Below are 21361 nucleotides of genomic sequence, written 5' to 3'. Positions count from 1 at the left end.
CACAAAGATATGAGTCCCTCTTGCCCTGCACTCTCTCCCCTCTTTACTCATTTATTTTTGTAGTACTGGGAATTGAACCCAGAGGCACTCTACCCCTGAGCTACATTCCCAGATCATTTAAAAAAAAATTTTTTTTTAGTTATTAATAGACCCTTTATTTTATTTATATGCAGTGCTGAGAATTGAATCCAGTGACTCACACATGCCAGGCAAGTGCTTTACCACTAAGCCACAACCCCAGCCCCAGCCCCAGACCTTTTTATTTTGAATAAGGTCTCACTAAGGTTGGCCTCAGATTTGTAATCCTCCTACCTCAGATGCTCGAGTAACTGGGATGCCCAGCTTCTCCATTTTAAAGGTAAACATTTAATTTGGGGAAATATTAACTGTGACTTTCATTTAAGGCAAGCGTTCTACCAACTGAGCTATATCCCCAGCCCTTTCTACTCTGGTTTTACCCACTTAATTTTGTAGTATTTGAAATACACAAAGGCATAAAGAACAATATGCAAACAAATTTGTGATTCCACATCTCATTCTAAGAAAGAGGTCACCAGCCAGGTGAGGTGATGCACCCCTGTAAATCCAGCAGCTCAGGAGGCTGAGGTAGGAGGATCACAAGTTCAAGGCCAATCTCAGTACTTAGTGAGATCCTGTCTCTAAATAAAATATAAAAAGGCTGGGAGCCAGGCGCAGTGGTGCATGCCTGTAATCCCTGCGGCTCAAAAAACTAAGGCAGGAAGATGGCGAGTTCAAAGCCAGCCTCCGCAAAAGCAAGGTGCTAAGCAATTCACTGAGACTGTCTCTAAATAAAATACAAAATGGGGCTGGGGATGTGGCTCAGGGGTTAAGCACCCCTGGGTTCAATCACCAGAACCAAACAAAAGGAAAAAGAAATCACCACAAAGTGGCTATGTATACTGCCCTTCCCTCTCCACATTTGGTGCTTTCTTATTCTCCACTAGTACTAAGGTTTTTATTTCAACAATAAAACTCATTCTAGTTTTCCAGAGGCCAGTGAGAAAAGAGGTAGGTATGGAGACTATATCTAGACCTTTATAAATTAAAAGCTATAGTAAAAAATACATATATATTTTGCCAAACAACGTGTATACATGTTGGTGTGTATGTTGGTGTATTTGTGTGCTGGTGTTTGCATGTGTTGGTATGTTTGTGTGTATGTTGGTGTGTTTGCTGTGTTGGTTTGTATGCACATGTGTGCTGGTGTGCATGTTAGTGTTTGCATGTGTTGGTGTTTGCACATATACATCGGTGCGTGCTGATGTATGTGTGTTGGTTTATGTGCACATGTGTGTTAGTATGTTGTTGTGTGTATTGGTATGAAAACAGGCATGTCTGCATATGGTGGTCAGAAGAACAGATCCAAAAACGGCAAATATTAATGGTTGAAGACAGGTTATAGGAAATGTCTTCTTCCTTTAGTTATGACTAAATTTCAATAATAAAAAGTAAAAGCCAGATTCCAAAACACCTTAAAAAATAACTGCCATGATGCTACACCTCCCCTACCCAGTCATTTTCCTAATCTGCCTTCTTTCTCTGGCAGGTGTGACACCCCTGAGCTCGGGCTTACCTCAGCAGAGTCCTCATCCTTTCCGTAGTCAGTACTGCCCACAATGGGCTCCTTCTCCCGCATCCAGGACTCAGCCTCGTTGGCATCAGCAAAGTACTGCTGGGCCTGTAGCGAGTCCTCCAGGTCCTGCCTCCGCTGGGAGGCTTTGGCTTTCAGTGCCTCCCACTTCTGGTTCAGCTCGTTGAGCTTGGCCTTCACGTCTTCTGCAGCAAAATGGCCTGCAGAGCAGACAACAGAAAGTGTGCTGACACAGAATGACAAGAAGGCTTCTGGTATGCTGTGAACACTACTTTCTCACAACGTTCTAGGGAGGTGTGCCCTGTCATAATTATATTTCTAATGAGGGGCTCAGCTTCTAGCCCTTGACTGCCTCCTCAAACCAAGACTCTATCTACATCACAAGAAGCAGATATCCCAAGGAGGCATAAGTGACATTAGCAAAACTAATAAAAACAGCAGCGCTCCACAGTTCTCAGTTATGAGACTTCTTCCTGCAAGAGCTTTCCCAGGCCCTATACACAGTTGAGCTCATTTAGTTAACTGCTATATCGGGAGATGCTATCATCCCCACTGCATCTCTGTCTTACAGACACGAAATTGAGGTTCGGCAAGGCCCAGTCAATGTCACATGGTTAGGAAGGAATGGAGATGTCAGATTCACCCCGCTGTCCAATCTGCTGTGTGCAGTCCATGCACTTAACCAACGCTTGAAAGGGGAGAGCAGAGCCAGGCCACACTCACTGCCCACAACCACTTACCTTCCTCCACCATGGCATTTCCCTTCTGGGTCACAGCTTTGATGCGGGGTTCATGTCCGGCAATTTCTGCTTGTAAGGCTTGATGTTTCTTTAACAGATTCTGGACTCCAATCAAATCCTTGCCTGAAAGCAGAAACCACTCCCTTGTCATCCACCACAAAGAGAAAAAATCACCACTAAACTGTTACAGCTCCTACCAGGGTTCCAGTGCAATAAAAGTGGTCTTGCTCCCTCTGGCATGTGTCTCCTTTATGCAACAATGGCACAGCCCTACTGTAGCTTAAATCCCACCTGCTGGAGGAACACTGACCTCTGTTGGTAGAGGCGGCAATGGGTTCCTTCTCTCGAATCCAGGTCTCCTCATCTTCCACATCGCGGAAAAGCTGCTGCAAACGCAGAGAATCTGCCAACTTCTGCTTTCGGGCAATCATAGGTTCCTTAAGAGCCTCGTAGCGAGCTACAAGGGCTTCCTGCTTCTTTTTGATATTTTCAGCATCAAAATGGCCAGCATCCTGGAACTGACGGGCCTGAATGGTGATGCCATCAATTCGATCCTGGGAAGAGGAGAGCACAAAGCCTTGAAGCTTGAACTAGTACTGCATGACTACACATAGAACGCTTCTAGGTTGACTTTATTACTTTGGGTATGGTTTTGTCACATATGAAGAAAAATCAACATGGTATTTCTCCCATATCAAGAGAATTTTTTCTGCCAATCCTCCTCTCACATTAGGCTTCCTGAAAGCTTTGAGGAAGTAACTTCACTTGAACGGCAGCACATGCATTCCCTAAAATACCAAAACATGTCCCTCCCTTCCAGTGCTAGTCTCATCTTGAGATTCTTGCTATCCTTCCCTCTTGTCACTCCCCCATCTAAAGGCCCAATTCATACTCCACCTGGTGAGCAGCCACATCTGCCTCTAGCAGGGCGTGCTTCTTCTGGAGGTTCTGGACATTGGTAAGGTCTTTGCCATAATCATCTGAAGCCAAGTGACCTTCTACTTCATACAGCCACAATTCAATGTCCTCCACATTGCGATTAAATTGCTGTTGCTGGTTAGCTTCACGAAGCTTTATTCCTGTCCAAGGAGGCAAGTTTAACTGTCTATTGGTTTACATGGTCCTTCCTCTAATACTGCTCATGAACCATTATGCTGGTGATGGAGTATGAGTCAGAATTTTAGTTACTGCTTCACTTCCACCTCCTAGAGGCTGAAGGGGAGGCTGCCTGGAATGCAGTCTAATACTACAAAGTAAGGGCGCTTGAGAATTATTAAATGCCCTTGGCTCACAGATCAACCATGATTTTCAGTGATAAGGCCCAATTCATTCCTTTCTGGCTTCCCCAGCAACCAGTAATTCACCCACACTTACCAAATCACCAAAGCATCAAGGACCCAAGTAACTCATGCACATGACATACTCTCTATGCCCAAAGTCATCTCCCCTCCTTCCCTGGGTGGTTTATATCCCTAGAACACTTAACTAGGAAAGACTGGTACTCTAAATGTTCCTGTCACCCTCAGGTATGAGATTCTTCTACCTTTCAGTTCTGTGGCCTCTAGCAGCTTCTTCCACAAACTAATGACTTCATTCATACGAGCTGCAACTTCATCTTTGGCATAGTGGTTGACATCTATCAGCTTTTGCCCAGCCTTCTCCAGGGCATCAATGCGACTCTGGTTTGCTGAGAGCTCAGCCTCAAAAGCCTGATGCTTCTGTACCTTTCCTTGCAGGTTGGATGGGTCCTGCCAATGGAAGAGAAGAGTCCTTTCTGAGATCCGAATATGCCAACTTACCCTGAGCTGCTATTGTACTTGTCTTTAAGCAGGGGGAGGTTTGCATAAAACAGCTTGTGTTAAATAGTTCAGTTTGTGGAATCCCATTCTTTTTTTAGCCACACTGTTTTACCCAAGTACTAATGGTTACTTTATAGGCTTCATCGGTGGCAGTTTTCATCTTCTCGTTGACCCAACTCTTAAGTTCATCGGAATCACGGAAAAACTGCTGCAAGTGGAAGGAATCAGCCAGCTGGGCCCTGCGGCGCATGGCTCGCTCATGGAGGGCATTACGGCGGCTCAGCAGCTGAAAGACAGGTACTCCTGTGAATCTTCAATTCAGATTCCCAAAAAGATTGGGCTAGACTACAGTGACTATCATTGAAAATACAACTGCATACAGCAAGCAAGAAGCAAAAAAATCCGGAACTTACAGCATCTCGGCGAGTGGCCACATCCTCCATTGCATAGTGGTTGTTCTGGATTAGCTTGGTTGCAAATTCATCCAGTGCCTAGGAAGGAAGATGAGAGTTGTCACTATGTGCACTGTTCCTCCACCTGGCTGGTCTCTAGAGAGGTCATGAAACACCCTCAACCTTAATGTGAACCAAGGTTCACAGCTACAGTTGGTAACGACAAAATTTTCCCATAACTTGTAAGGTTCTGCTTGATGTTTTTAGCTAGAGAGAATAAAACTGCTCATTCAAGTCCATTGACATCAGCTACAGTGTGAGCACCCAACAGGTAGCACATAGAGGTTAACAGCTTTCCAATTCTTGCTTCTATAATGTGTTTTCAACAGAAAAAGTATGCATTACATTAGTTTTAGTGAAAGGCAAATCTCAATTTGGAGACACACATCAAGTAAGTAATTTCCTTCTATAAAGCCTGAACAAGATTTTTCAAGTAAGTGATTTCCTTCTATAAAGTCCTGAACAAGATGGCATTTTTCAGATTTTAAGCACCTCAAGAATCCCTTGTACATAGCTCCTTCATTAAATTGGCTCAGAATCCTTTTAGGAAAAGAGGGGACTCCTGCTTACTCTATGGGTTATGTTGACAATAAGAAGTCTTACTGTGATCTTTTCCTCCTGGGCACTAAGGGACTTCTCAAAGTCCTCATGCTTCTTGAGAAGTGCCTCGACACTATCCAAGGAGTCTCCCAAGTCCTCATTCAACAGGAATGCCTTGCAGAAAGAAATGAGAGTTAGAATCATGTCCCATTCTTTGATCTTCTATGACTCGAAAGTGAAGGATATTTTGGCCAAAATGCAAAAAGAAAAAGAGTGATCCTATGCCTATGAAACCTCTGGTGTCTCTTCTGGAAAGTCTAAAGCCCTTTCAGATTCACCTAAAATCAATCCAGTGAGGCTCAGGGTGTAGCTCAGTGCTAGAGCGCTTGCCTAGCACAGACATGCAAGGCTCAGTTCAATCCCCAGCACCAAAAGCAAAAAAATAAAATAAAAATAAAACTCAAGTCAGCAACACTGACATTCTTGTTCCATATTCTATTGAAATTTTTTCAAACAATGTTGCTGCTGCTCTTAGATTTGGATTACACAAAATACTAATTGTAAGAACAAGAATTAATACTAATTACTAATTACTGTATTACTAATTACTAATACTAATTACGTGCAGTGGCACACGCCTCTAATTCCAGCAACTCAGGAGGCTGAGGCAGGAGGATCACAAGTTCAAAGGCAGCCTTAGCAACTTAGCAAGTTCCTAGGTAACTTAGTGAGACCAAATAAAAGGGTAACAAAAGAAAAGCAAAAAACGGGCTGGAGATATAGCTCAGTTGGTAGAGTGCTTGCCTTGCATCACAAGGTCCTGGGTTCAATCCCCAGCACCACAAAGAAAAAAGAGAAAAGCAAAAACAAGGTGCTAGGGTCGTGGCTCAGCGGTAGAGCACCTGTCCAGCACGTGTGAGGCCCTGGGTTCGATCTTCAGCACCACATAAAAATAAATAAATAAAATAAGGGTATTAACAACTACAACTAAAAAATAAATGAAAGAAAGAAAAGCAAAAACAAAACAAACCCTCTCCTTTGCAGTAGAAAGTTTTTTATCCCAGTAATCTTAAAAAAATGAGGGCCTTTTCCAAGTGCCCTTCTATCTCAGCAGGGAGGGATGCTGGCAGAGCCAACAGAAGCCTACTCAGGCCTCTGCCAGCTCTGCTTGAATCAGAGCTGAAATGCCACTGAGTTCCTCAAACAAACTAAGCAAACCACAAGAGAATTGGTCAGCATAGCCCTCATTCCTCCCCGGCTTACAAGGCTTCTGCTCCAGTTACCTCCTGCTTGCTCATCCAGTTGTCCACCTGCTCAGTGTCACGGTAGAAGAGCTGCAGGTCCATGCATTGCTCATACTGCTGTCTGCGAAGCTCCCACAGCTCTAGCAGGGTGGCTCTCTCATCTGAGAGGATGGTCAGCTGTGGGGACAGGAAGCAAAGTCAGCTTTATGGTTTCTGGTCAGCCATAGACTGTCTGGGGACTCTAGTACTCATTCAAACCTTCAGGCTCTTTTCTGATTTGCAGAAGGTGAGGAGTTAGTTACATGCACTTGTACGTATAACCCTTGACTCAGAAACATATAAATATTGAGTGCTATGTATATGTATATTAAATATAAGAGGGATGGCCCTATTCTGATTAACCTGGAATTAATTTATTGTCACATTATTACAAATGATTTTAGGTAAAAATGCCAAGTAGACTGGTAGGTGGAAGTGAAAGGGCTCCATCTGAAAGAAAGGCCCTCTAAATGGTGGAGGAACTCTCAGCTGAGAAATGTCAACTGAGTTTATGCTTCCTAAAATCTGTTTAGTTCATGAATGCTCTAGATTCATATTATAAACACCTGTTTCCTCTTTGCTCTAACTATAGAAACAGGACTAGCTCTCTCAAAGTCCCTTATAAGTAAGAAACACATCAAATAGGTCCCAAAGAGAAACTGTCCTTGGGACCAATCAGCGTACTGTATATGTACATATACTTTTTTAAATCTCTGAAGGGAAAAACTGCTACTTTGCAGGCAGAAGCATGGGCCATATTCTTATTCATGATGGTGAATGTCACATCTGGACATTGAGGCCTTGGGAGCCTGGCTTCCTCTTCATGAGCTCCTTTGCCCTTGCCCCTCTCTTACCTTCTCCCGTACTTCATCTGAGGCGTAGTGACCAGCAGCTAGCAGGGCCTGACCTGACTCCTCTGCAGACTTAAAGCTGTCTTCGTGAGCATCAATTTCACCCTGTAGAGAAAAGGGCATTTTATTCCCAGTAACTTGCAAAAGAAAAATAAGTTACTGCATTTCAAACAATCATTCCAAATCAGACTACCACATATAATATCATTCTGGATCACCAAACATAAAAGCACCACTGACTGAGAAGTCCTTTCCACTGGCTCTGCAAGGCCTCTCTGTCATGCATCAGGTTTCCACTGGACTCTGTCTTCCCTGTGCCAAGTGGATTTGTTTACTATGATTTTCTAGTACCTCACAGGGTGAATCCCTTCCCACCCCTGCCATGTTCTTCAAAATTATCTCAATTGCTGAACCATCTGATGGCACATTCCTGTAATCCCAGGGACTGGGGAGGCTGAGCAGGAGTATCACAAGTTCAAACCTCAGCAACTTAGTGAGACTTAATATAAAAAGGGCTGAGGATGTAGCTTGGTGGAGGAGTGCCTCTGTGTTCAATCCTCAGTAAAAAAACAAAGAAAATAATTATCTCAGCTATTTTTGAACTTTTTTCCCCCACATAGCTTATTTATTTTCATAGCTTATTTATTCCACATACACACACATACACTCCCCTATTGAACATTTTTTAAAAATATTTTTTAGTTATTGATGGACCTTTATTTTATTTGCATATTTATATGTGGTGCTGGGAATTGAACCCAGTGCCTCACACACATGAGGCAACATTCTACCGCTAAGCTACAACTCCAGCCCCACCTGTTGGGGACTTTTTTTTTTTTTTTTTTTTAAAGAGAGAGGGGGGGAGGGGGAGAGGGAGAGGGGGGGAGAGAGAGAGAGAGAGAGAGAGAGAGAGAGAGATTGATTTCAATATTTATTTTCTAGTTCTCGGCGGACACAACATCTTTGTTGGTATGTGGTGCTGAGGATCGAACCCGGGCCGCACGCATGCCAGGTAAGCGCGCTACCGCTTGAGCCACATCCCCAGCCCCTGTTGGGGACTTTTGACTGTAATTTCATTGAGTGCCCATGTCCTGTGAAGAATTTATAAGAGGATCATTCTATCCATGCCCTGGGCAAGTAATTCTACCTAGTCAGTTCTTCCTTAGGGGCTGGGGATATAGTTTAGTAGTACAGCAGTTGCCTAGCATGTGAGAGGCCCTGGGTTCTATCCCCAGTGTGGGACAGGAGTTAAGTACCTACCCTCCTTATGTACAGCTGGATGTGATGGTGCATACCTATAATCCTTGCTACTCAGGTGGCTGAGGCAGGAAAACTGAAAGTTCTAGCCAGTCTGAGCAATTAAGTAAGACCCTAATTCAAAATAAAATACAGCCTTTTCCTGGCTTCATGGTCCTCTGGGCTCTATCTCCCTCTCTGACTGGGCTCCTCTCCCAGTCAGTGCTGCAGCTTTCACAGCGCTTTCCTTGCACCTGTGTGAATCCACCCAACTCCACAGGCAGACCTGTAGGGCTTCCAGCCCATGGCACCCAGTCCTTTCCTTCCTGATACAGTGGGCAGTGTGTGGCACCAGCACCATGCTCTTTTACTCCTTTTTTTAAGTCCTTTGTGGTCAAGGATGTGATTGTGGAGCTCAAGAATGATCTAAGCATCCATGGATCAGTATCTCAACATTAAACTGACATCAATGTTACAAACCCTGGGAGATATCCTCACATTATCAGTGAAAAATTGCTTCATCCAGAGATCAGTGGTCCATTATGTGCAGTTGCCAGCAGACAAGTTGGACGTACAGTTGCTACAGGATGCAGTAAGGATTAAGCCCTGCGAAGCAGTGATACCCACTGCTCCTTTCCCCCTCCCTTTCCTATTGGTAACTCCATAACCAATACTTGAGATTTGGTTTTTTTTTTTAATAATGATGGATTTGGGGCTAGAGTTGTGGCTCAGTGGTAGAGTGCTCGCCTAGCATGCATGATGCACCAGGTTTGATCCTCAGTACCACATAAAAATAAAATACAGGCACTGTGTCCATCTATAATTAAAATAAATAAATATATAAATATATATATATATATATATATATATATATATATATAAAATAGTGATAGATTTTTTTTTCTTGAAGGGATTTAGTGGATGAGAGAAATAGCAAGGAGTAGCTCTCCTCTGTTGAGAAGGGAAAGATAAATGGGCCGGGGAACTGCAAAGCCTTCCCTGTCCCCAGCACCTTTTCTTTCCCACTCCTTCCCTGGAGACAGTGGGAGAGTTTTCTAGGTCTCACCAGGGTAGCATAACATTTTGGGGAAGGAAGGAATCTGTCCCACATCAGGAATAAAATTTCTGATGCAAATTTGAAAAAAAAAAAAAAGGGCTAGGAGAGACATAGCTCAGTGGTAATGCACTTCCCTGGTATGCTCAAGGCCCTAGGTTCCATCCCCAGCATTTGTCTCTCTTACACACATACACAAAACCTACTCATTTTTAATGTCTTTCAGCACAGTTTCATAGCTTTCTTTGCAAATGTCCTGCATACCCTTTTTATACGATTTTTTCCAAGTACCTATACTCATTATTACTTAGAAAACCTACTCCCCTTTTCGAGGTAAAGCATATTAAGATCTTGTATAAAAGGGTCAGATTGTAGCTCAATGGTAGAGCACTTGCTGAGCATGTGTAATGCACTGTATTCAATCCTCAGCACCACATAAATAAAGATACCGTATCCATATACAACTGAAAAAAAAATTTAGGAAAAAAAAATATGTAAGTAGTTTTCCATGGAACATACTTTGGGGAAAACACCAGAATAAGAAATTTAGATTTATTCAAATCAACTATGAAATTCATTTTTTGAGATGGCATAGATGGATATGCAAAATAGTGGCACCTCTACCATGCCAAAGCTCACCTCTTTGCTTTTATGGGTCATAGTTTACCCTGCACTAAAGCAGGTAGAGCAGGTCTCCAGAGCTAAAACCAACAAGACTTACAACAAGAGCCACCAGTGAATATGTCCCAATAATATCAACTCATAGGCTTCTCAGTGATGTACTGACAGGTTATCTGTTAATGTCTTCACTTCTGGAAGATCCTGCTGTTACCTTGTGCTCTTGGTGCCTATCCAGCAGGGCCTCAGCTCCAGCCACATCATTGGCAAGCTCATCTGCATTGATGAGAGCTTTCATCTCAGTCACCCAGCTGGTGAGGTCACGAAAGTCAGCAAGGAAGCGCTGAAGCCTTAGGGAAGCCAAAGATATGTCATTAAATCTCTCTAATGGAGGCCCTAGAGTGGAAGATGGCCTCCCTAATGCTCTGAATTCTACATTCCCGCATGCCTAACCATACAAACTCTAATCCTGGGAAATAGAATATTCTCTCAATCTATTCTGAAAGGAAAACAAGAGAAGGCTGAAATCAATCCTTTAAAACAGCGTCTATCACTATAATGCCTCAATCTTGTCTCACATTTTGCTTATTTGTCTTTGAGATAGGTATGTTGCCCAGGCTGGTCAATGTCCCACATTTTAACTGTCTTATTCCCAGGGAGTCTTATTCCCCCAGATGAGTAAGAAGCATTCTTTTATTCTTTTCCAATACTTGATTTACTCAATTTTTATAACAGGATATTTCACATGATACTCAGATGGCTAAGGGGATATTTCCATTTCTATCAGCCACAATGAAGTGAGAGAGGATGGAAGAATTCAGGAAGTCATAAACACTAAATATATCCTGGACTTTATCAGTTGCTAGTCTCCAAATAAATATAAGTAAGAAAAATGATGTGCATTTTCTTAGTAGGTGTTACCTGGTAGGATATATAAAACTTTCATACATAGAACCCACCCTTCACTCTGCCCTCCCCTCCTCTGTATAATAGAGTTGAATGATCTTGGCTGTTAAGCATTGGCAGATTATTTTCACCTGTATGAATCATTGAGCCGTGCATGTCTCTCTGCTGCCAGGGTGCGGATCTGTTCCCAGTTTGTAATAAGCTCCTCTCGCTTCACTTGGATCTGGGTGGCGCTCAGTGGGTGGGACTGCTGCAGGCGATCAGCCTCAGCACACAGGGCCTTGACCTAGAAACACACTCTATTAGAAACACTCTCCTGACCCTTGTAACATTTATAGAATCAGCTGTTTTCAAAACCAACCTTGTCCTCTAGAGCAGCAAGATCTCTCTCCAGACCCTCATGCTTCCGAAGCAGAGCCTGAACACTTGCCAGGTCTCGGCCAAAATCATCAGAGGCCATTAACTGCTCCTTTTCCTTAATCCAACTGATTGTCTCATCCACATCCCTATGGAATAAAGGTACGAGTTATCCCACAGTTATGACAACTCTCTAGAACTAGGACTGCCACACAGGTCAGGACTGGTCAGCTCTTGCAACTTATCAGTACATGCCTTGGATTTTCCTAAGCCCTTCCCAGGTGATGCCCATGCTCCAAAGCCCACTCTGGGCTGGTACCTGTTAAAGCGCTGAACCTCAGCAGCCCCAAACAGCTTCCCCTGTCTCTGAAGAGCCAGTCCCTTCAGCCTCTGCCAGGCTGCATTCACTTCATCCTGCTTGGTTTTGATCAGTTCCTCCTCAGGATGCTGTTCCTAAACAGGGAAGAGGCTGGATTTACCTGACATCTCTGGCTCCTCCAACTAATTACCCTGGGATTGGCTCCTCCATCTATGTATGTGGGCAAATCTTCATAATAAAGAAAATCTTAACAGAAGAAACACTGGTCTTCTGTTGGAAATAAAGAGAGCTGCGGTTTGGCTCAAGAAATTGTCAGTTACCTCTTACACCTCCCTAGAAGCAACTGCTTAATCTACAAAGAGGTTGGTGCAATTTTGGCTCCAACTCTGTGCAGCTCCATCAATGCACACAACTACCCCAAATCCTCAAAAATCTGGTTATCTCAAATGTTTCTAGGTTGTTAAGCACTAGTTGCCCACACATGTTCTGTTCAGGGCTCACAGGTTTGTTCCTGGCGTCAGACTACAGGCATTAGTTTAAAAGTTTCCTTCCCCAGCAATCAAATTTTTTATTATTATTATTATTATTGTTATATATTTTTAGACAGGATCTAAGTTGCTGAAACTGGCCTCAAGCTTGCAATCCTCATGTTTCAGCCTCCTATATATCTTTTTTTTAGTTGTTAACGGATTTATTGATTGATTGATTGTCTTGAGAATATAACCCAGTGCCTCACACATGCTAGGCAAGTGCTCTACCACTGAGCCACAACCCCAGCCCATATTTTCTTTTATTTTAATTAAAGATACACGTGCCAGGTGAGCTGGGATATAGCTCAGTTGGTAGACTGCTTGCCCTGCATGCACAAGGCCTTGGGTTCAATCCCCATCTCTCTCTTTTTTTTTTTTTTTTTTTTTAGAGAGAGGGGGGAGAGAGAGAGAGAGAGAGAGAGAGAGAGAGAGAGAGAGAGAGAGAGAGAATTTTTTTAATATTTATTTTTTAGTTATCGGCGGACACAACATTTTTGTTTGTATGTGGTGCTGAGGATCGAACCTGGGCCGCACGCATGCCAGGCGAGCGTGCTACCGCTTGAGCCACATCCCTAGCCCTCAATCCCCATCTCCACATACACAAAAAAGATAACACATGCCAGGCATGGTGGCAAACACCAGTAATCCTAATGACTCAAGAAGCTGAAGTAAGAGGACATCACGTTTGAGGCCAGTCTGAGCAACTTAACAGGACCCTGTCTCAAAATAAAAAATTAAAAGGACTGGGAATGTGACTCAGCGGTAAAGTGCCCCTGAGTTCAATCCTCAGTATCAATCAATCAATCAATCAATCAACCAATATTTCACATAAGGTGAATCAATATTTCAGGGGGTGGGGAGCCCCTTGTGAGATCATGGGGTTGACCTGACTGTTCTCCAGCACAACCTTGGGATGGCTCAGGATTTGGGGAGGGATACTGTCCCTTGGAAGGTATCTGTAATCTCGGAAGGTATTTCTGAAGAATGCCATCTATTCATTCTCTTGATCACTGACCAGAAAAAGGGGACAAGTACCAGCCCTGAAGCACATCTCTAAATTTAAAATCTTTGCCCCTCAAATAAAATTTCCCCAAAGCAAACACTCTGTACTTTCTCCTATTTAATGACTTTGGAGCAGTTGGATTCTGTATAGGCAGGGGAAAATGAAAAAGAAGCTGATGGAACTGTACAGCAGAATCTAGGGAAACATTGTCTCACCCTCTTATGGGCTCCATAGCTACCAGCATAGAGCTCATTCACACTTACTAAAAGATTCCCACAGACTCCCAAGAGAGCCCAGGGAAGTATCCACAAAAAGGAAGGGATGTATATAACTAAAAGGATGTATATAATTTAAAATATTCTTATTTGTTTAAAAAATGTAAGGGATGGCCCATGCCTGTAATCTCAGTGACTTGGGAGGCTGTAAGATGACTTCAAGTTGGAGGCCAGCCTGGGCAACTTAGTGAGACCCTGTTTCAAAAATAAAAATGACTGGAGATGTAGCTCAATTATCAAGTGCCCCTAAATTCAATCCCTAGGACCAAAAATATAAATAATAAAAGAACAAAATAAAAGTTAAAAGAAAGGGAGAAACAATTGGCTCTGGTGGACATCTGCCAATACCAAGCAAGCATTTGCCACCACACCCTTGTCTGAGAAACCCAGAGACCAGACTTCATCAGCCCAATAAAAGTTTCACCCAGCCCCAAAATGGGTGGAGGAGACAGATCAAATGAACTCTGCCCTTCCTGCCATAGGCCACAAATTAAAAAGCTTGCTCTCATTTAGGAGTAATCAGTATAGGGCCTGACTTATGTCTGAACAAAACTCCTGGATATGCTTATAAAAACTCACTCACTTAAAAATTAGGGGTCAACAAAATTTTCTTCTGAATATACTTAAAGATTAACACCCTGCTGCTGTGAGAAGCACATAGCACTCTGCTAGTTACCTGGATGAGTTTGGCAGCAAATTGGTTCACTTCATTAACTCTTTCTTCATGAGCAGCCAGATCTGTTTGAAATTCTTCAAATTTCTTCTGTAGAACCTCCACATGCTCCAGGTCCTGGCCCAGCTCCTCAGAAGTCACAATTGCTTCCTATTCAAAGACCATAATAGAGCCAGAGTCACAGCCCACAGTTGGGAACAAAGGTTCCCAGAAACTTATCACAAACCAGACACATTAGAGATGGGCCATGTTAGTTGGAGTGGATAGTTTTCTGTGCAGTTTCTAATTTTGGTCCTCTCACAGAACTCTGTCCCAAAGACCCCAGGTTTCAGAGTTACTCAATAGGTATCTAGAGATCCAGTGGAGACACAGTAGTCTCACTCCCACCTTCAAACCTTCCCTCCCAAAATGTACCTTGTCATTGATCCAGTCCATCACGTCCTCACATTCCCGCAAATACTGCACCAACTTCTGGGCCTGTAGCAGTTTGATTCCTTTCTCCTGCATCTTTTCCAGAAGTAATTCCCACTGCCTGTGCAGCTCCAGCAAACGGCTCTGGACATTAAAAACCAGATTTTGGGTTTTTTTAAATTTTTTTTTTAGAGACAGAATTTTTTAATATTTATTTTTTAGTTTTCGGCGGACACAACATCTTTGTTGGTATGTGGTGCTGAGGATTGAACCCGGGCCACACGCATGCCAGGCGAGTGCACTACCGCTTGAGCCACATCCCCAGCCCCTAAAAACCAGATTTTTAATTGGATTACAACTGGCTCTGAGAGATCGGGCTCTTCCAAAGAGTTCTCACAGGTTATACCCAACTCCATGAGGCTCTGAACAAAAATCTTTTAAAAAGGTAAATCCCTGTTGTCAGGGCTGGGATTTATGGCTCAGCGGCAGAGCATTTGCTTAGCACATGTGAGGCCCTGGGTTCGATCCTCAGCACCACATAAAAAATAAATAAAATAAAGGTATTGTGACCAACTACAACTAAAAAATAAATATTAAAAAAAAAAGATAACCCCTGCTGGGCACAGTGATGCGTATCTTTAATCCTACCAGCTCGGGAGGCTGAGGCAGGAGGATTTCGAGTTCAAACCCAGCCTCAGCAACAGTGAGGCATTAAGCAACTCAGTGAGACCCTGTCTCTAAATAAAATACAAAACAGGGTTGGGGATGTGGCTCAGTGGTCGAGTGCCCCTGAGTTCAATAGCAGTATAATAATAATAATCCCTAAACTAAGTAGAAGTCATAAATTTATAACTGAAGCAGGCAAAAGTATACACTTAATAGTGGTTTGATTGATCTTACAGTTAGAAAAGGACCTGTTGAGAGCCATAGCCAAAGGGGCCCAGCAAACTTCCAGCTGCCGGCTGATGATTGGCTCACAGCGGCCCCAGCAAGCCCCTTTGGCTGTGGCTCTCAACAGGACCTTTCATAGATAAGTTCATTCCAGTTATGTCATTAAAATTATTAAATTATGATTAGATATTAATAATTGTATAATTAATAGTATTAATAATTATTAAAGTGGGATTCCTAGGCCAAATGACTATTGGGCAAGGAAATGAGACATTAATATGGAAACTGAGCAGAAATTACTGAAGGTTGTATTCTGAATTAATGAAGATATGGGGAAAAAAAGAAAGAGGTCCTACAGACATCGTAACTGTAAAGATTGCCTGACATGGTGGCATACTCTGTAATCCCAGTAACTTGAGAGGCTGAGGCAAGAGAATCAAAAGTTGGAGGCCAGCCCAAGTAATTTAGCAAAACTCTCAACAACTTACAAAACCCCACCTCAAGATAAAAAGTAAGGGCTGGGGTTGTGGCTCAGTGGTAGAGTGCTTGCCTAGCACATGTGAGACACTGGGTTCAATCCTCAGCACCACATAAAAATGAATAAATAAAATAAAGGTACTGTGTCTGCCTATAACTAAAAAAAAAAAAAAAAAAAAAAGTTAAAAAAAAAAAAGATAAAAAGCACAATGGAACACACCTATCATCCCAGTGACTTGGGAGGCTAAGACAGAAGAATCACCAGTTTGAGACCAGCCTCAGCAACTCAGTGAGGCCTTCAGTGACTTAATGAGACCCTGTCTCAAAATAAAAAATAAAAAGGGCCCAAGATAAAGCTCCATGGTAAAGCGCCCCTGAGTTAAATCCCCAGTACCAATAAATAAATAAATAGATAGGGGCTGGGAACATGGCTCAACTCCCATGGGTTCCATCTCCAGTGAAAAAAAAAGTGAAGATTATGAGGCACAACAGGAAATCTTAGGATAGAAGTAGGGAGGATGGGGTCCTGATAGTCATCAGTTATCAAAAGGATTCTTGGCAGAAAAGGGTTTGGAGATCTATGAAAAAATAGTTATGGAACACCATATCTCAAGTCAGTCCTAATTCAAACTTCACCCAAACACATCTACTTCCCAGTATCTTTGGGTGCTCACAGTACAGGCCCAGCAGTGATTTAAGAAGTTGGGGAAATCGCTAATCATTCAAGCTTGGGGCTGTATTCCAGCATTCCAATCCAACCTCTGTGGCCCTTGATGCATACCCAAGATACTGGGAATTTCCATGTGACACTGATAAGCAGAGGTCAACCAAACAGAAAGGGTCAAACAGGAAAAGAACCAGAGTCTGGAGTCTGGAATCCATCCATCATTGAGATGCTACTCAATGCAAAGAAAAAAAAAATCCTGAAAGCCAGCGGACAGCATGGGCAGAGTCTCTCAGAAATAAGAATGGATGTTTCCCCAGTAAGTAGAGAAGAGTGGGAAAAATGAATGCTCACACGATTCACTTCCACCTGTGGGTGAAAACTGTGCCACCACTGAGAAGGAAGTGAAAGGCAATCCACAGCAACCAACAGCAATCAGTATTCCACCTACTCGGATATGGGACCCAATGTGGGTGGCAGTGACTATGGGGCGCCACGAAGTCCGGTACGGTGTGAAAGTCTAAACCAGTGACAGACAGGTTATGCAGGACACAGACACAACCTCCATACCACCCACCTTCCTCAGCGTTAACTGCTGCCTGCCAAGCCAAGCTGCAGAGTTAGGACAAATAAGCTGCCAAGGCAGGACTGCCTTGGGAACTGTGAGCACCACAGCTTTCCCTGCTCAAGTTGAGAATGAGGCAGAGACTAGAGAAAAACCTCCCCCATCAAGTCCACTGTCAGTCTCACAAATTTCATTTTCACATATTTAAGACTCGGGCAAGGCCTGTCCTGGTACTACAATTTCCCCATGCCTGGTTTGTCTGATCTCATAAATCCTGTAGGTTAAACAGTATCCAGCCTCACAGGCTTCCTATTGTTTGAGAGCATGAGTGGGCAGGGAGGCAGGTGCACTTCAGAAAAACTGAGTGTGGGCAGGGCGGAGAAGAAAGTCCGGATCTGACTCAGGTGAATTTCTCAACAGAGGTATGAGCCATCAGCTGGAGCTTTTAGAGATGCAGATGGCAGAAACATTAAGGTAGGACATAGCAATAATATTCTCTGAGTTTCAGTTTCTACTGTTCCATGATATGAAGGAAATGGCCACTTTGGAAATTTATTATGAAGATTAGAGATTAGCAAAGTGTCTGTACACTAATAGCTACTCAACAAATAGTATTTAACAGTACTTTTAATGTTGCTTTAACAAGAACAAACAGGGCAGATGGTACTAATGGACATGAATGATGTCAAATTTGGGTCCTGGTCCTCCCCCACAGTTTAATTTCTAAAGCTAAACACTTGGTCTATTTCTCCTATCACCCTTCTGTGACCCAATTATGCTACTACAGAGCAACCCTGTCTACTACAGGAAAACAACTTCATCAAGGAAATAATAAGCAGGCTAATTTTATTTACTTTAAGAATACATACAAAAATACAGGTGAAAAGGGCAGATAAATACTTGTATTTCATTGCACAGATGTATTACATAGCCCAAATGGGTTCAACATAATTTGATAGTTGGTCATATGACATTTGGAACCCACTTTTGTTTCCTATTTACAATCATTACTAGCAATAAGTTAATAATTGTTAATCACAAGCTTAAAGCTAATTGCAAGTTTTCAATGAGACTGCAGAACACAGTATACATGAGACAACAAGTCTTTATTGTTGAAAACCACTAGCATGGATCCTAAGGAAATGAAACCTCTGAAACTACATTGGGGAAGAATAGGAGATGAAACATTTCTAGCTGGGGATAAAGAAAATAGCTTTCTTCTAAATCTTCAGGATTACTTGACAGGTCAAGGCATGGGAAAGGCTGAGCCCTCAACACAACTATAGCTTTGGACACAAAGAACCAAACAAAACACATAACTAGATAGAAGGTATGTCCTCTGATATAGGGAAGAGCACTCACTTAGAAGTTCAGACTCATCATAACAGGTTTGTGTCCCCTTGCTGCCTAACCTTGATGAACCCCTTCAAGGGCAAGCCACCACAATTCAGACAGCAAGCTTGGAAAAACGGAACTTTCCACAGAGTGGCTGTGATTGTTCCTATTTATCTTTGCATCCTAATTCCCAAATTTACCAACTTCACTAATACACTCTCCCATCCAATTACCATCTGTAAATGTTAGAGCTAAATGATACAATTTTCTTTAAAATAACATAACATTCTAGTTTGTTCTACCAAAAGAATCTTATTTCTAACTGAATATACAGCACTGGTTTATATCTGTGCTGAATCTTAATACAAAGGCAGGATTTGGGCAACTCCTTCAGGAGATTACACAGATTCTCTAAAAGACTGGAAAGGGCTGTCACTTTAGGAACCCAAACTGACACTTAAGCATGAATGCAATTCCTCCTCGTCCCAGGCAAGGCCATCAGTACAGGCACCACTCATACTCACCCGGATGGTTTCAGAGGCAAAATGCCCTTCTGAGATCATCAGGTTTCCAGTTTCATCCAGCTTGACAATGGCTCCAGAGTTGGCCTGCACTTCAGCTTCAAAGGCTTGATGTTTCTGAAGCTTTCCCTAGTGGAGGATATGAAGTGAGACAGATGTCACCACACTGCACTCACCCTCCCTCCCTCCCTTCCTGACCCATTCCTCTAGTTAGGAAGGTACTCTAGTGCCTTACTCACTCCCTAAGGCTCACCTACTGAAATACTCCAACTGCATCTCCACTGCCCTTCTGAAGCTTACTTACAAGGTCCTCCAACTTTACAGACAGCAAGCTACAAAATATCCTAATTCTACTCTTTACCAGGAAATAAGTCTTTCTGTGGACATCCAATCCCTTCTAGAAATACAGAACCATATTGAAAGTCTTCTTAGCATGTAGTGTTTACCCTTGAACAAAAGACTCACACTCACAACATGACACCTTGTTTTGCTTGCTTTAGAAGCCATACTGATTCTGTCTACATTCCATTTCTCAGTACCTCTGATTCATCAAGACTTGAACTGGGAAGGGGACTGACTGATTTCTCAACTAGTGCTCCTCATTCTTTCTTTTTATACTACTTTGGTATATAGTAAAAGAACCCACAGGGCTGGGGTTGTGGCTCAGTGGTAGAGTGCTCACCAAGCATGCATGATGCACTGGGTTCGATCCTTAGCACCACATAAATGTAAAATAAAGATTTTTTTTTTTTTAAAGAAGTTTCTTGGGGCTGGGATTGTGGCTCAGTGGTACAGCGCTTGCCTAGCATGCGTGAGGCGCTGGGTTCGATCCTCAGCACTACATAAAAATATAAAGGTATTGTGTTCACCTTTTTAACTAAAATAAATAAATAAATATAAAGTTTCTTGCCAAAAATCAATGAGAAGGCTGGAGTGGCAGAATGCTTGCCCAGCATATTTGAAGCCCTGGGTTTCATCCCTAGCGCGTGCACACGCGCACACACACACACACAAATGAGAAGTTTCCCTTTAACAAATTTATTGAGGTAAATTTCAATATTACAAAATTCACACTTTGCTTTGGATAAGTACTAAAGAGTCTTAAAGGACTCGTAACTATGAATCTTTGCCAGCAACAGCATTGTTAGCATGCCTTTCTCAAACACACACAGTCCTAAGAATTCAGACCTTTTCTGAAAAAAAATTTTAGGGATACCAATGTGTTTTAAGGCAGTGTTTGAGAACCATTAGTTCTAAAGCATCCAGAAAAGAAAAATTAATACCTGCAAAACCCCACATTCACTCTTACTAAAATACAAGGGGCTTTTCAAGAATAGCAAGACAGTCCTTCCTTATGTCTAATCTATATTCTTCTTGCTACCCGATAACTTTTTCCAATTTTTGGAAAAGAACCTTTGGGCTCTTGAATTTTGTAGGAATCTCAGGAAGATCAAACACACCTGCAAGTTGGTTGGATCTTTATAATTCTCATCAGAAGCAATCTGAAGTTTCTCCTGAATCCACTTCTCCAGCTCCTCAGCATCTCTTTGGAAAAATTGGAATCTATATGAATCTTCTAGCTTCTGACGTCGTAGGGTTGAGAGCTCCTTGAAGCGATGGTACCGGTCCAGGACCTGCTGTCGCCTCTCCTGAATGTCTTCAGCTGTTTCCAGCACCTTGACCCCGCTTGGATCCATTTTCTGAAAAGACAGATTTCCCGAGATAAGTACTACAAGATACCAAGACAGGGGCTGGAGTTGTAAATCAGTGTCCAGGGACGTGTTTCCTGGCATGTTTGGGGTTCTGGGTTTGATCCTTAGCACCACATAAAAATAAACCAAAAAAGGGCTGGGGATGTGGCTCAAGTGGTAACCCATTCGCGTGGCATGCGCGGGGCGCTGGGTTCGATCCTCAGTACCACATAAAAATAAAATAAAGATGTTGTGTCCTCCGAAAACTGAAAAATAAATATTAAAAAACTCTCTCTCTTCAAAAAATAAATAAAAAAATAAAAATAAGTAAACCAAAAAAAGGCATTCTGTCCATCTACAACTATAAAAAAATTTTTAATTAAAAAAAAAAAAAGATACCAAGATAGACTCAGGGGAACTAGCCTCTCTGAGGGAATGAATTATCAGAAACCCTTGGCAGAAAAATGAACTGAGAAAGTAGTCTCTTCTAAGAATGAGAAAGCAAGGCCCTTACTAAAACACCTACCTACCTGGGCTCCTCAGTCATTGCCCAGTCAA

At 42.5% G+C, this 21361-nt stretch overlaps 1 protein-coding gene across 12 annotated transcripts in view; it reads right to left on the bottom strand.

Annotated features, from left to right (window-relative positions):
• LOC113181016 (spectrin alpha chain, non-erythrocytic 1) overlaps positions 1-21361 on the bottom strand; it is a 70725-nt gene that overhangs the window by 36993 nt on the left and 12371 nt on the right. For all 12 annotated transcript variants that reach the window (XM_026386317.2, XM_026386321.2, XM_026386323.2 and 9 more), the window contains exons 2-19: positions 20573-20812; positions 19116-19241; positions 14663-14803; positions 14252-14398; positions 11768-11901; positions 11453-11597; positions 11223-11377; positions 10400-10535; positions 7281-7382; positions 6427-6564; positions 5207-5317; positions 4565-4642; positions 4282-4437; positions 3896-4100; positions 3250-3431; positions 2663-2906; positions 2353-2475; positions 1595-1812 (exon numbers count right to left, since the gene is read on the bottom strand). In XM_026386317.2, the coding sequence (XP_026242102.1) occupies positions 1595-1812; positions 2353-2475; positions 2663-2906; positions 3250-3431; positions 3896-4100; positions 4282-4437; positions 4565-4642; positions 5207-5317; positions 6427-6564; positions 7281-7382; positions 10400-10535; positions 11223-11377; positions 11453-11597; positions 11768-11901; positions 14252-14398; positions 14663-14803; positions 19116-19241; positions 20573-20809 (2778 nt within the window). In that variant the 5' untranslated portion in view covers positions 20810-20812. The remainder of the gene's footprint in view (positions 1-1594; positions 1813-2352; positions 2476-2662; positions 2907-3249; positions 3432-3895; positions 4101-4281; positions 4438-4564; positions 4643-5206; positions 5318-6426; positions 6565-7280; positions 7383-10399; positions 10536-11222; positions 11378-11452; positions 11598-11767; positions 11902-14251; positions 14399-14662; positions 14804-19115; positions 19242-20572; positions 20813-21361) is intronic.

This window comes from Urocitellus parryii, chromosome 4 (genome assembly GCF_045843805.1).
Source record: "Urocitellus parryii isolate mUroPar1 chromosome 4, mUroPar1.hap1, whole genome shotgun sequence".
Lineage (NCBI taxonomy): Eukaryota > Metazoa > Chordata > Mammalia > Rodentia > Sciuridae > Urocitellus > Urocitellus parryii.
This window is presented reverse-complemented; position numbering and strand designations above follow the sequence as displayed.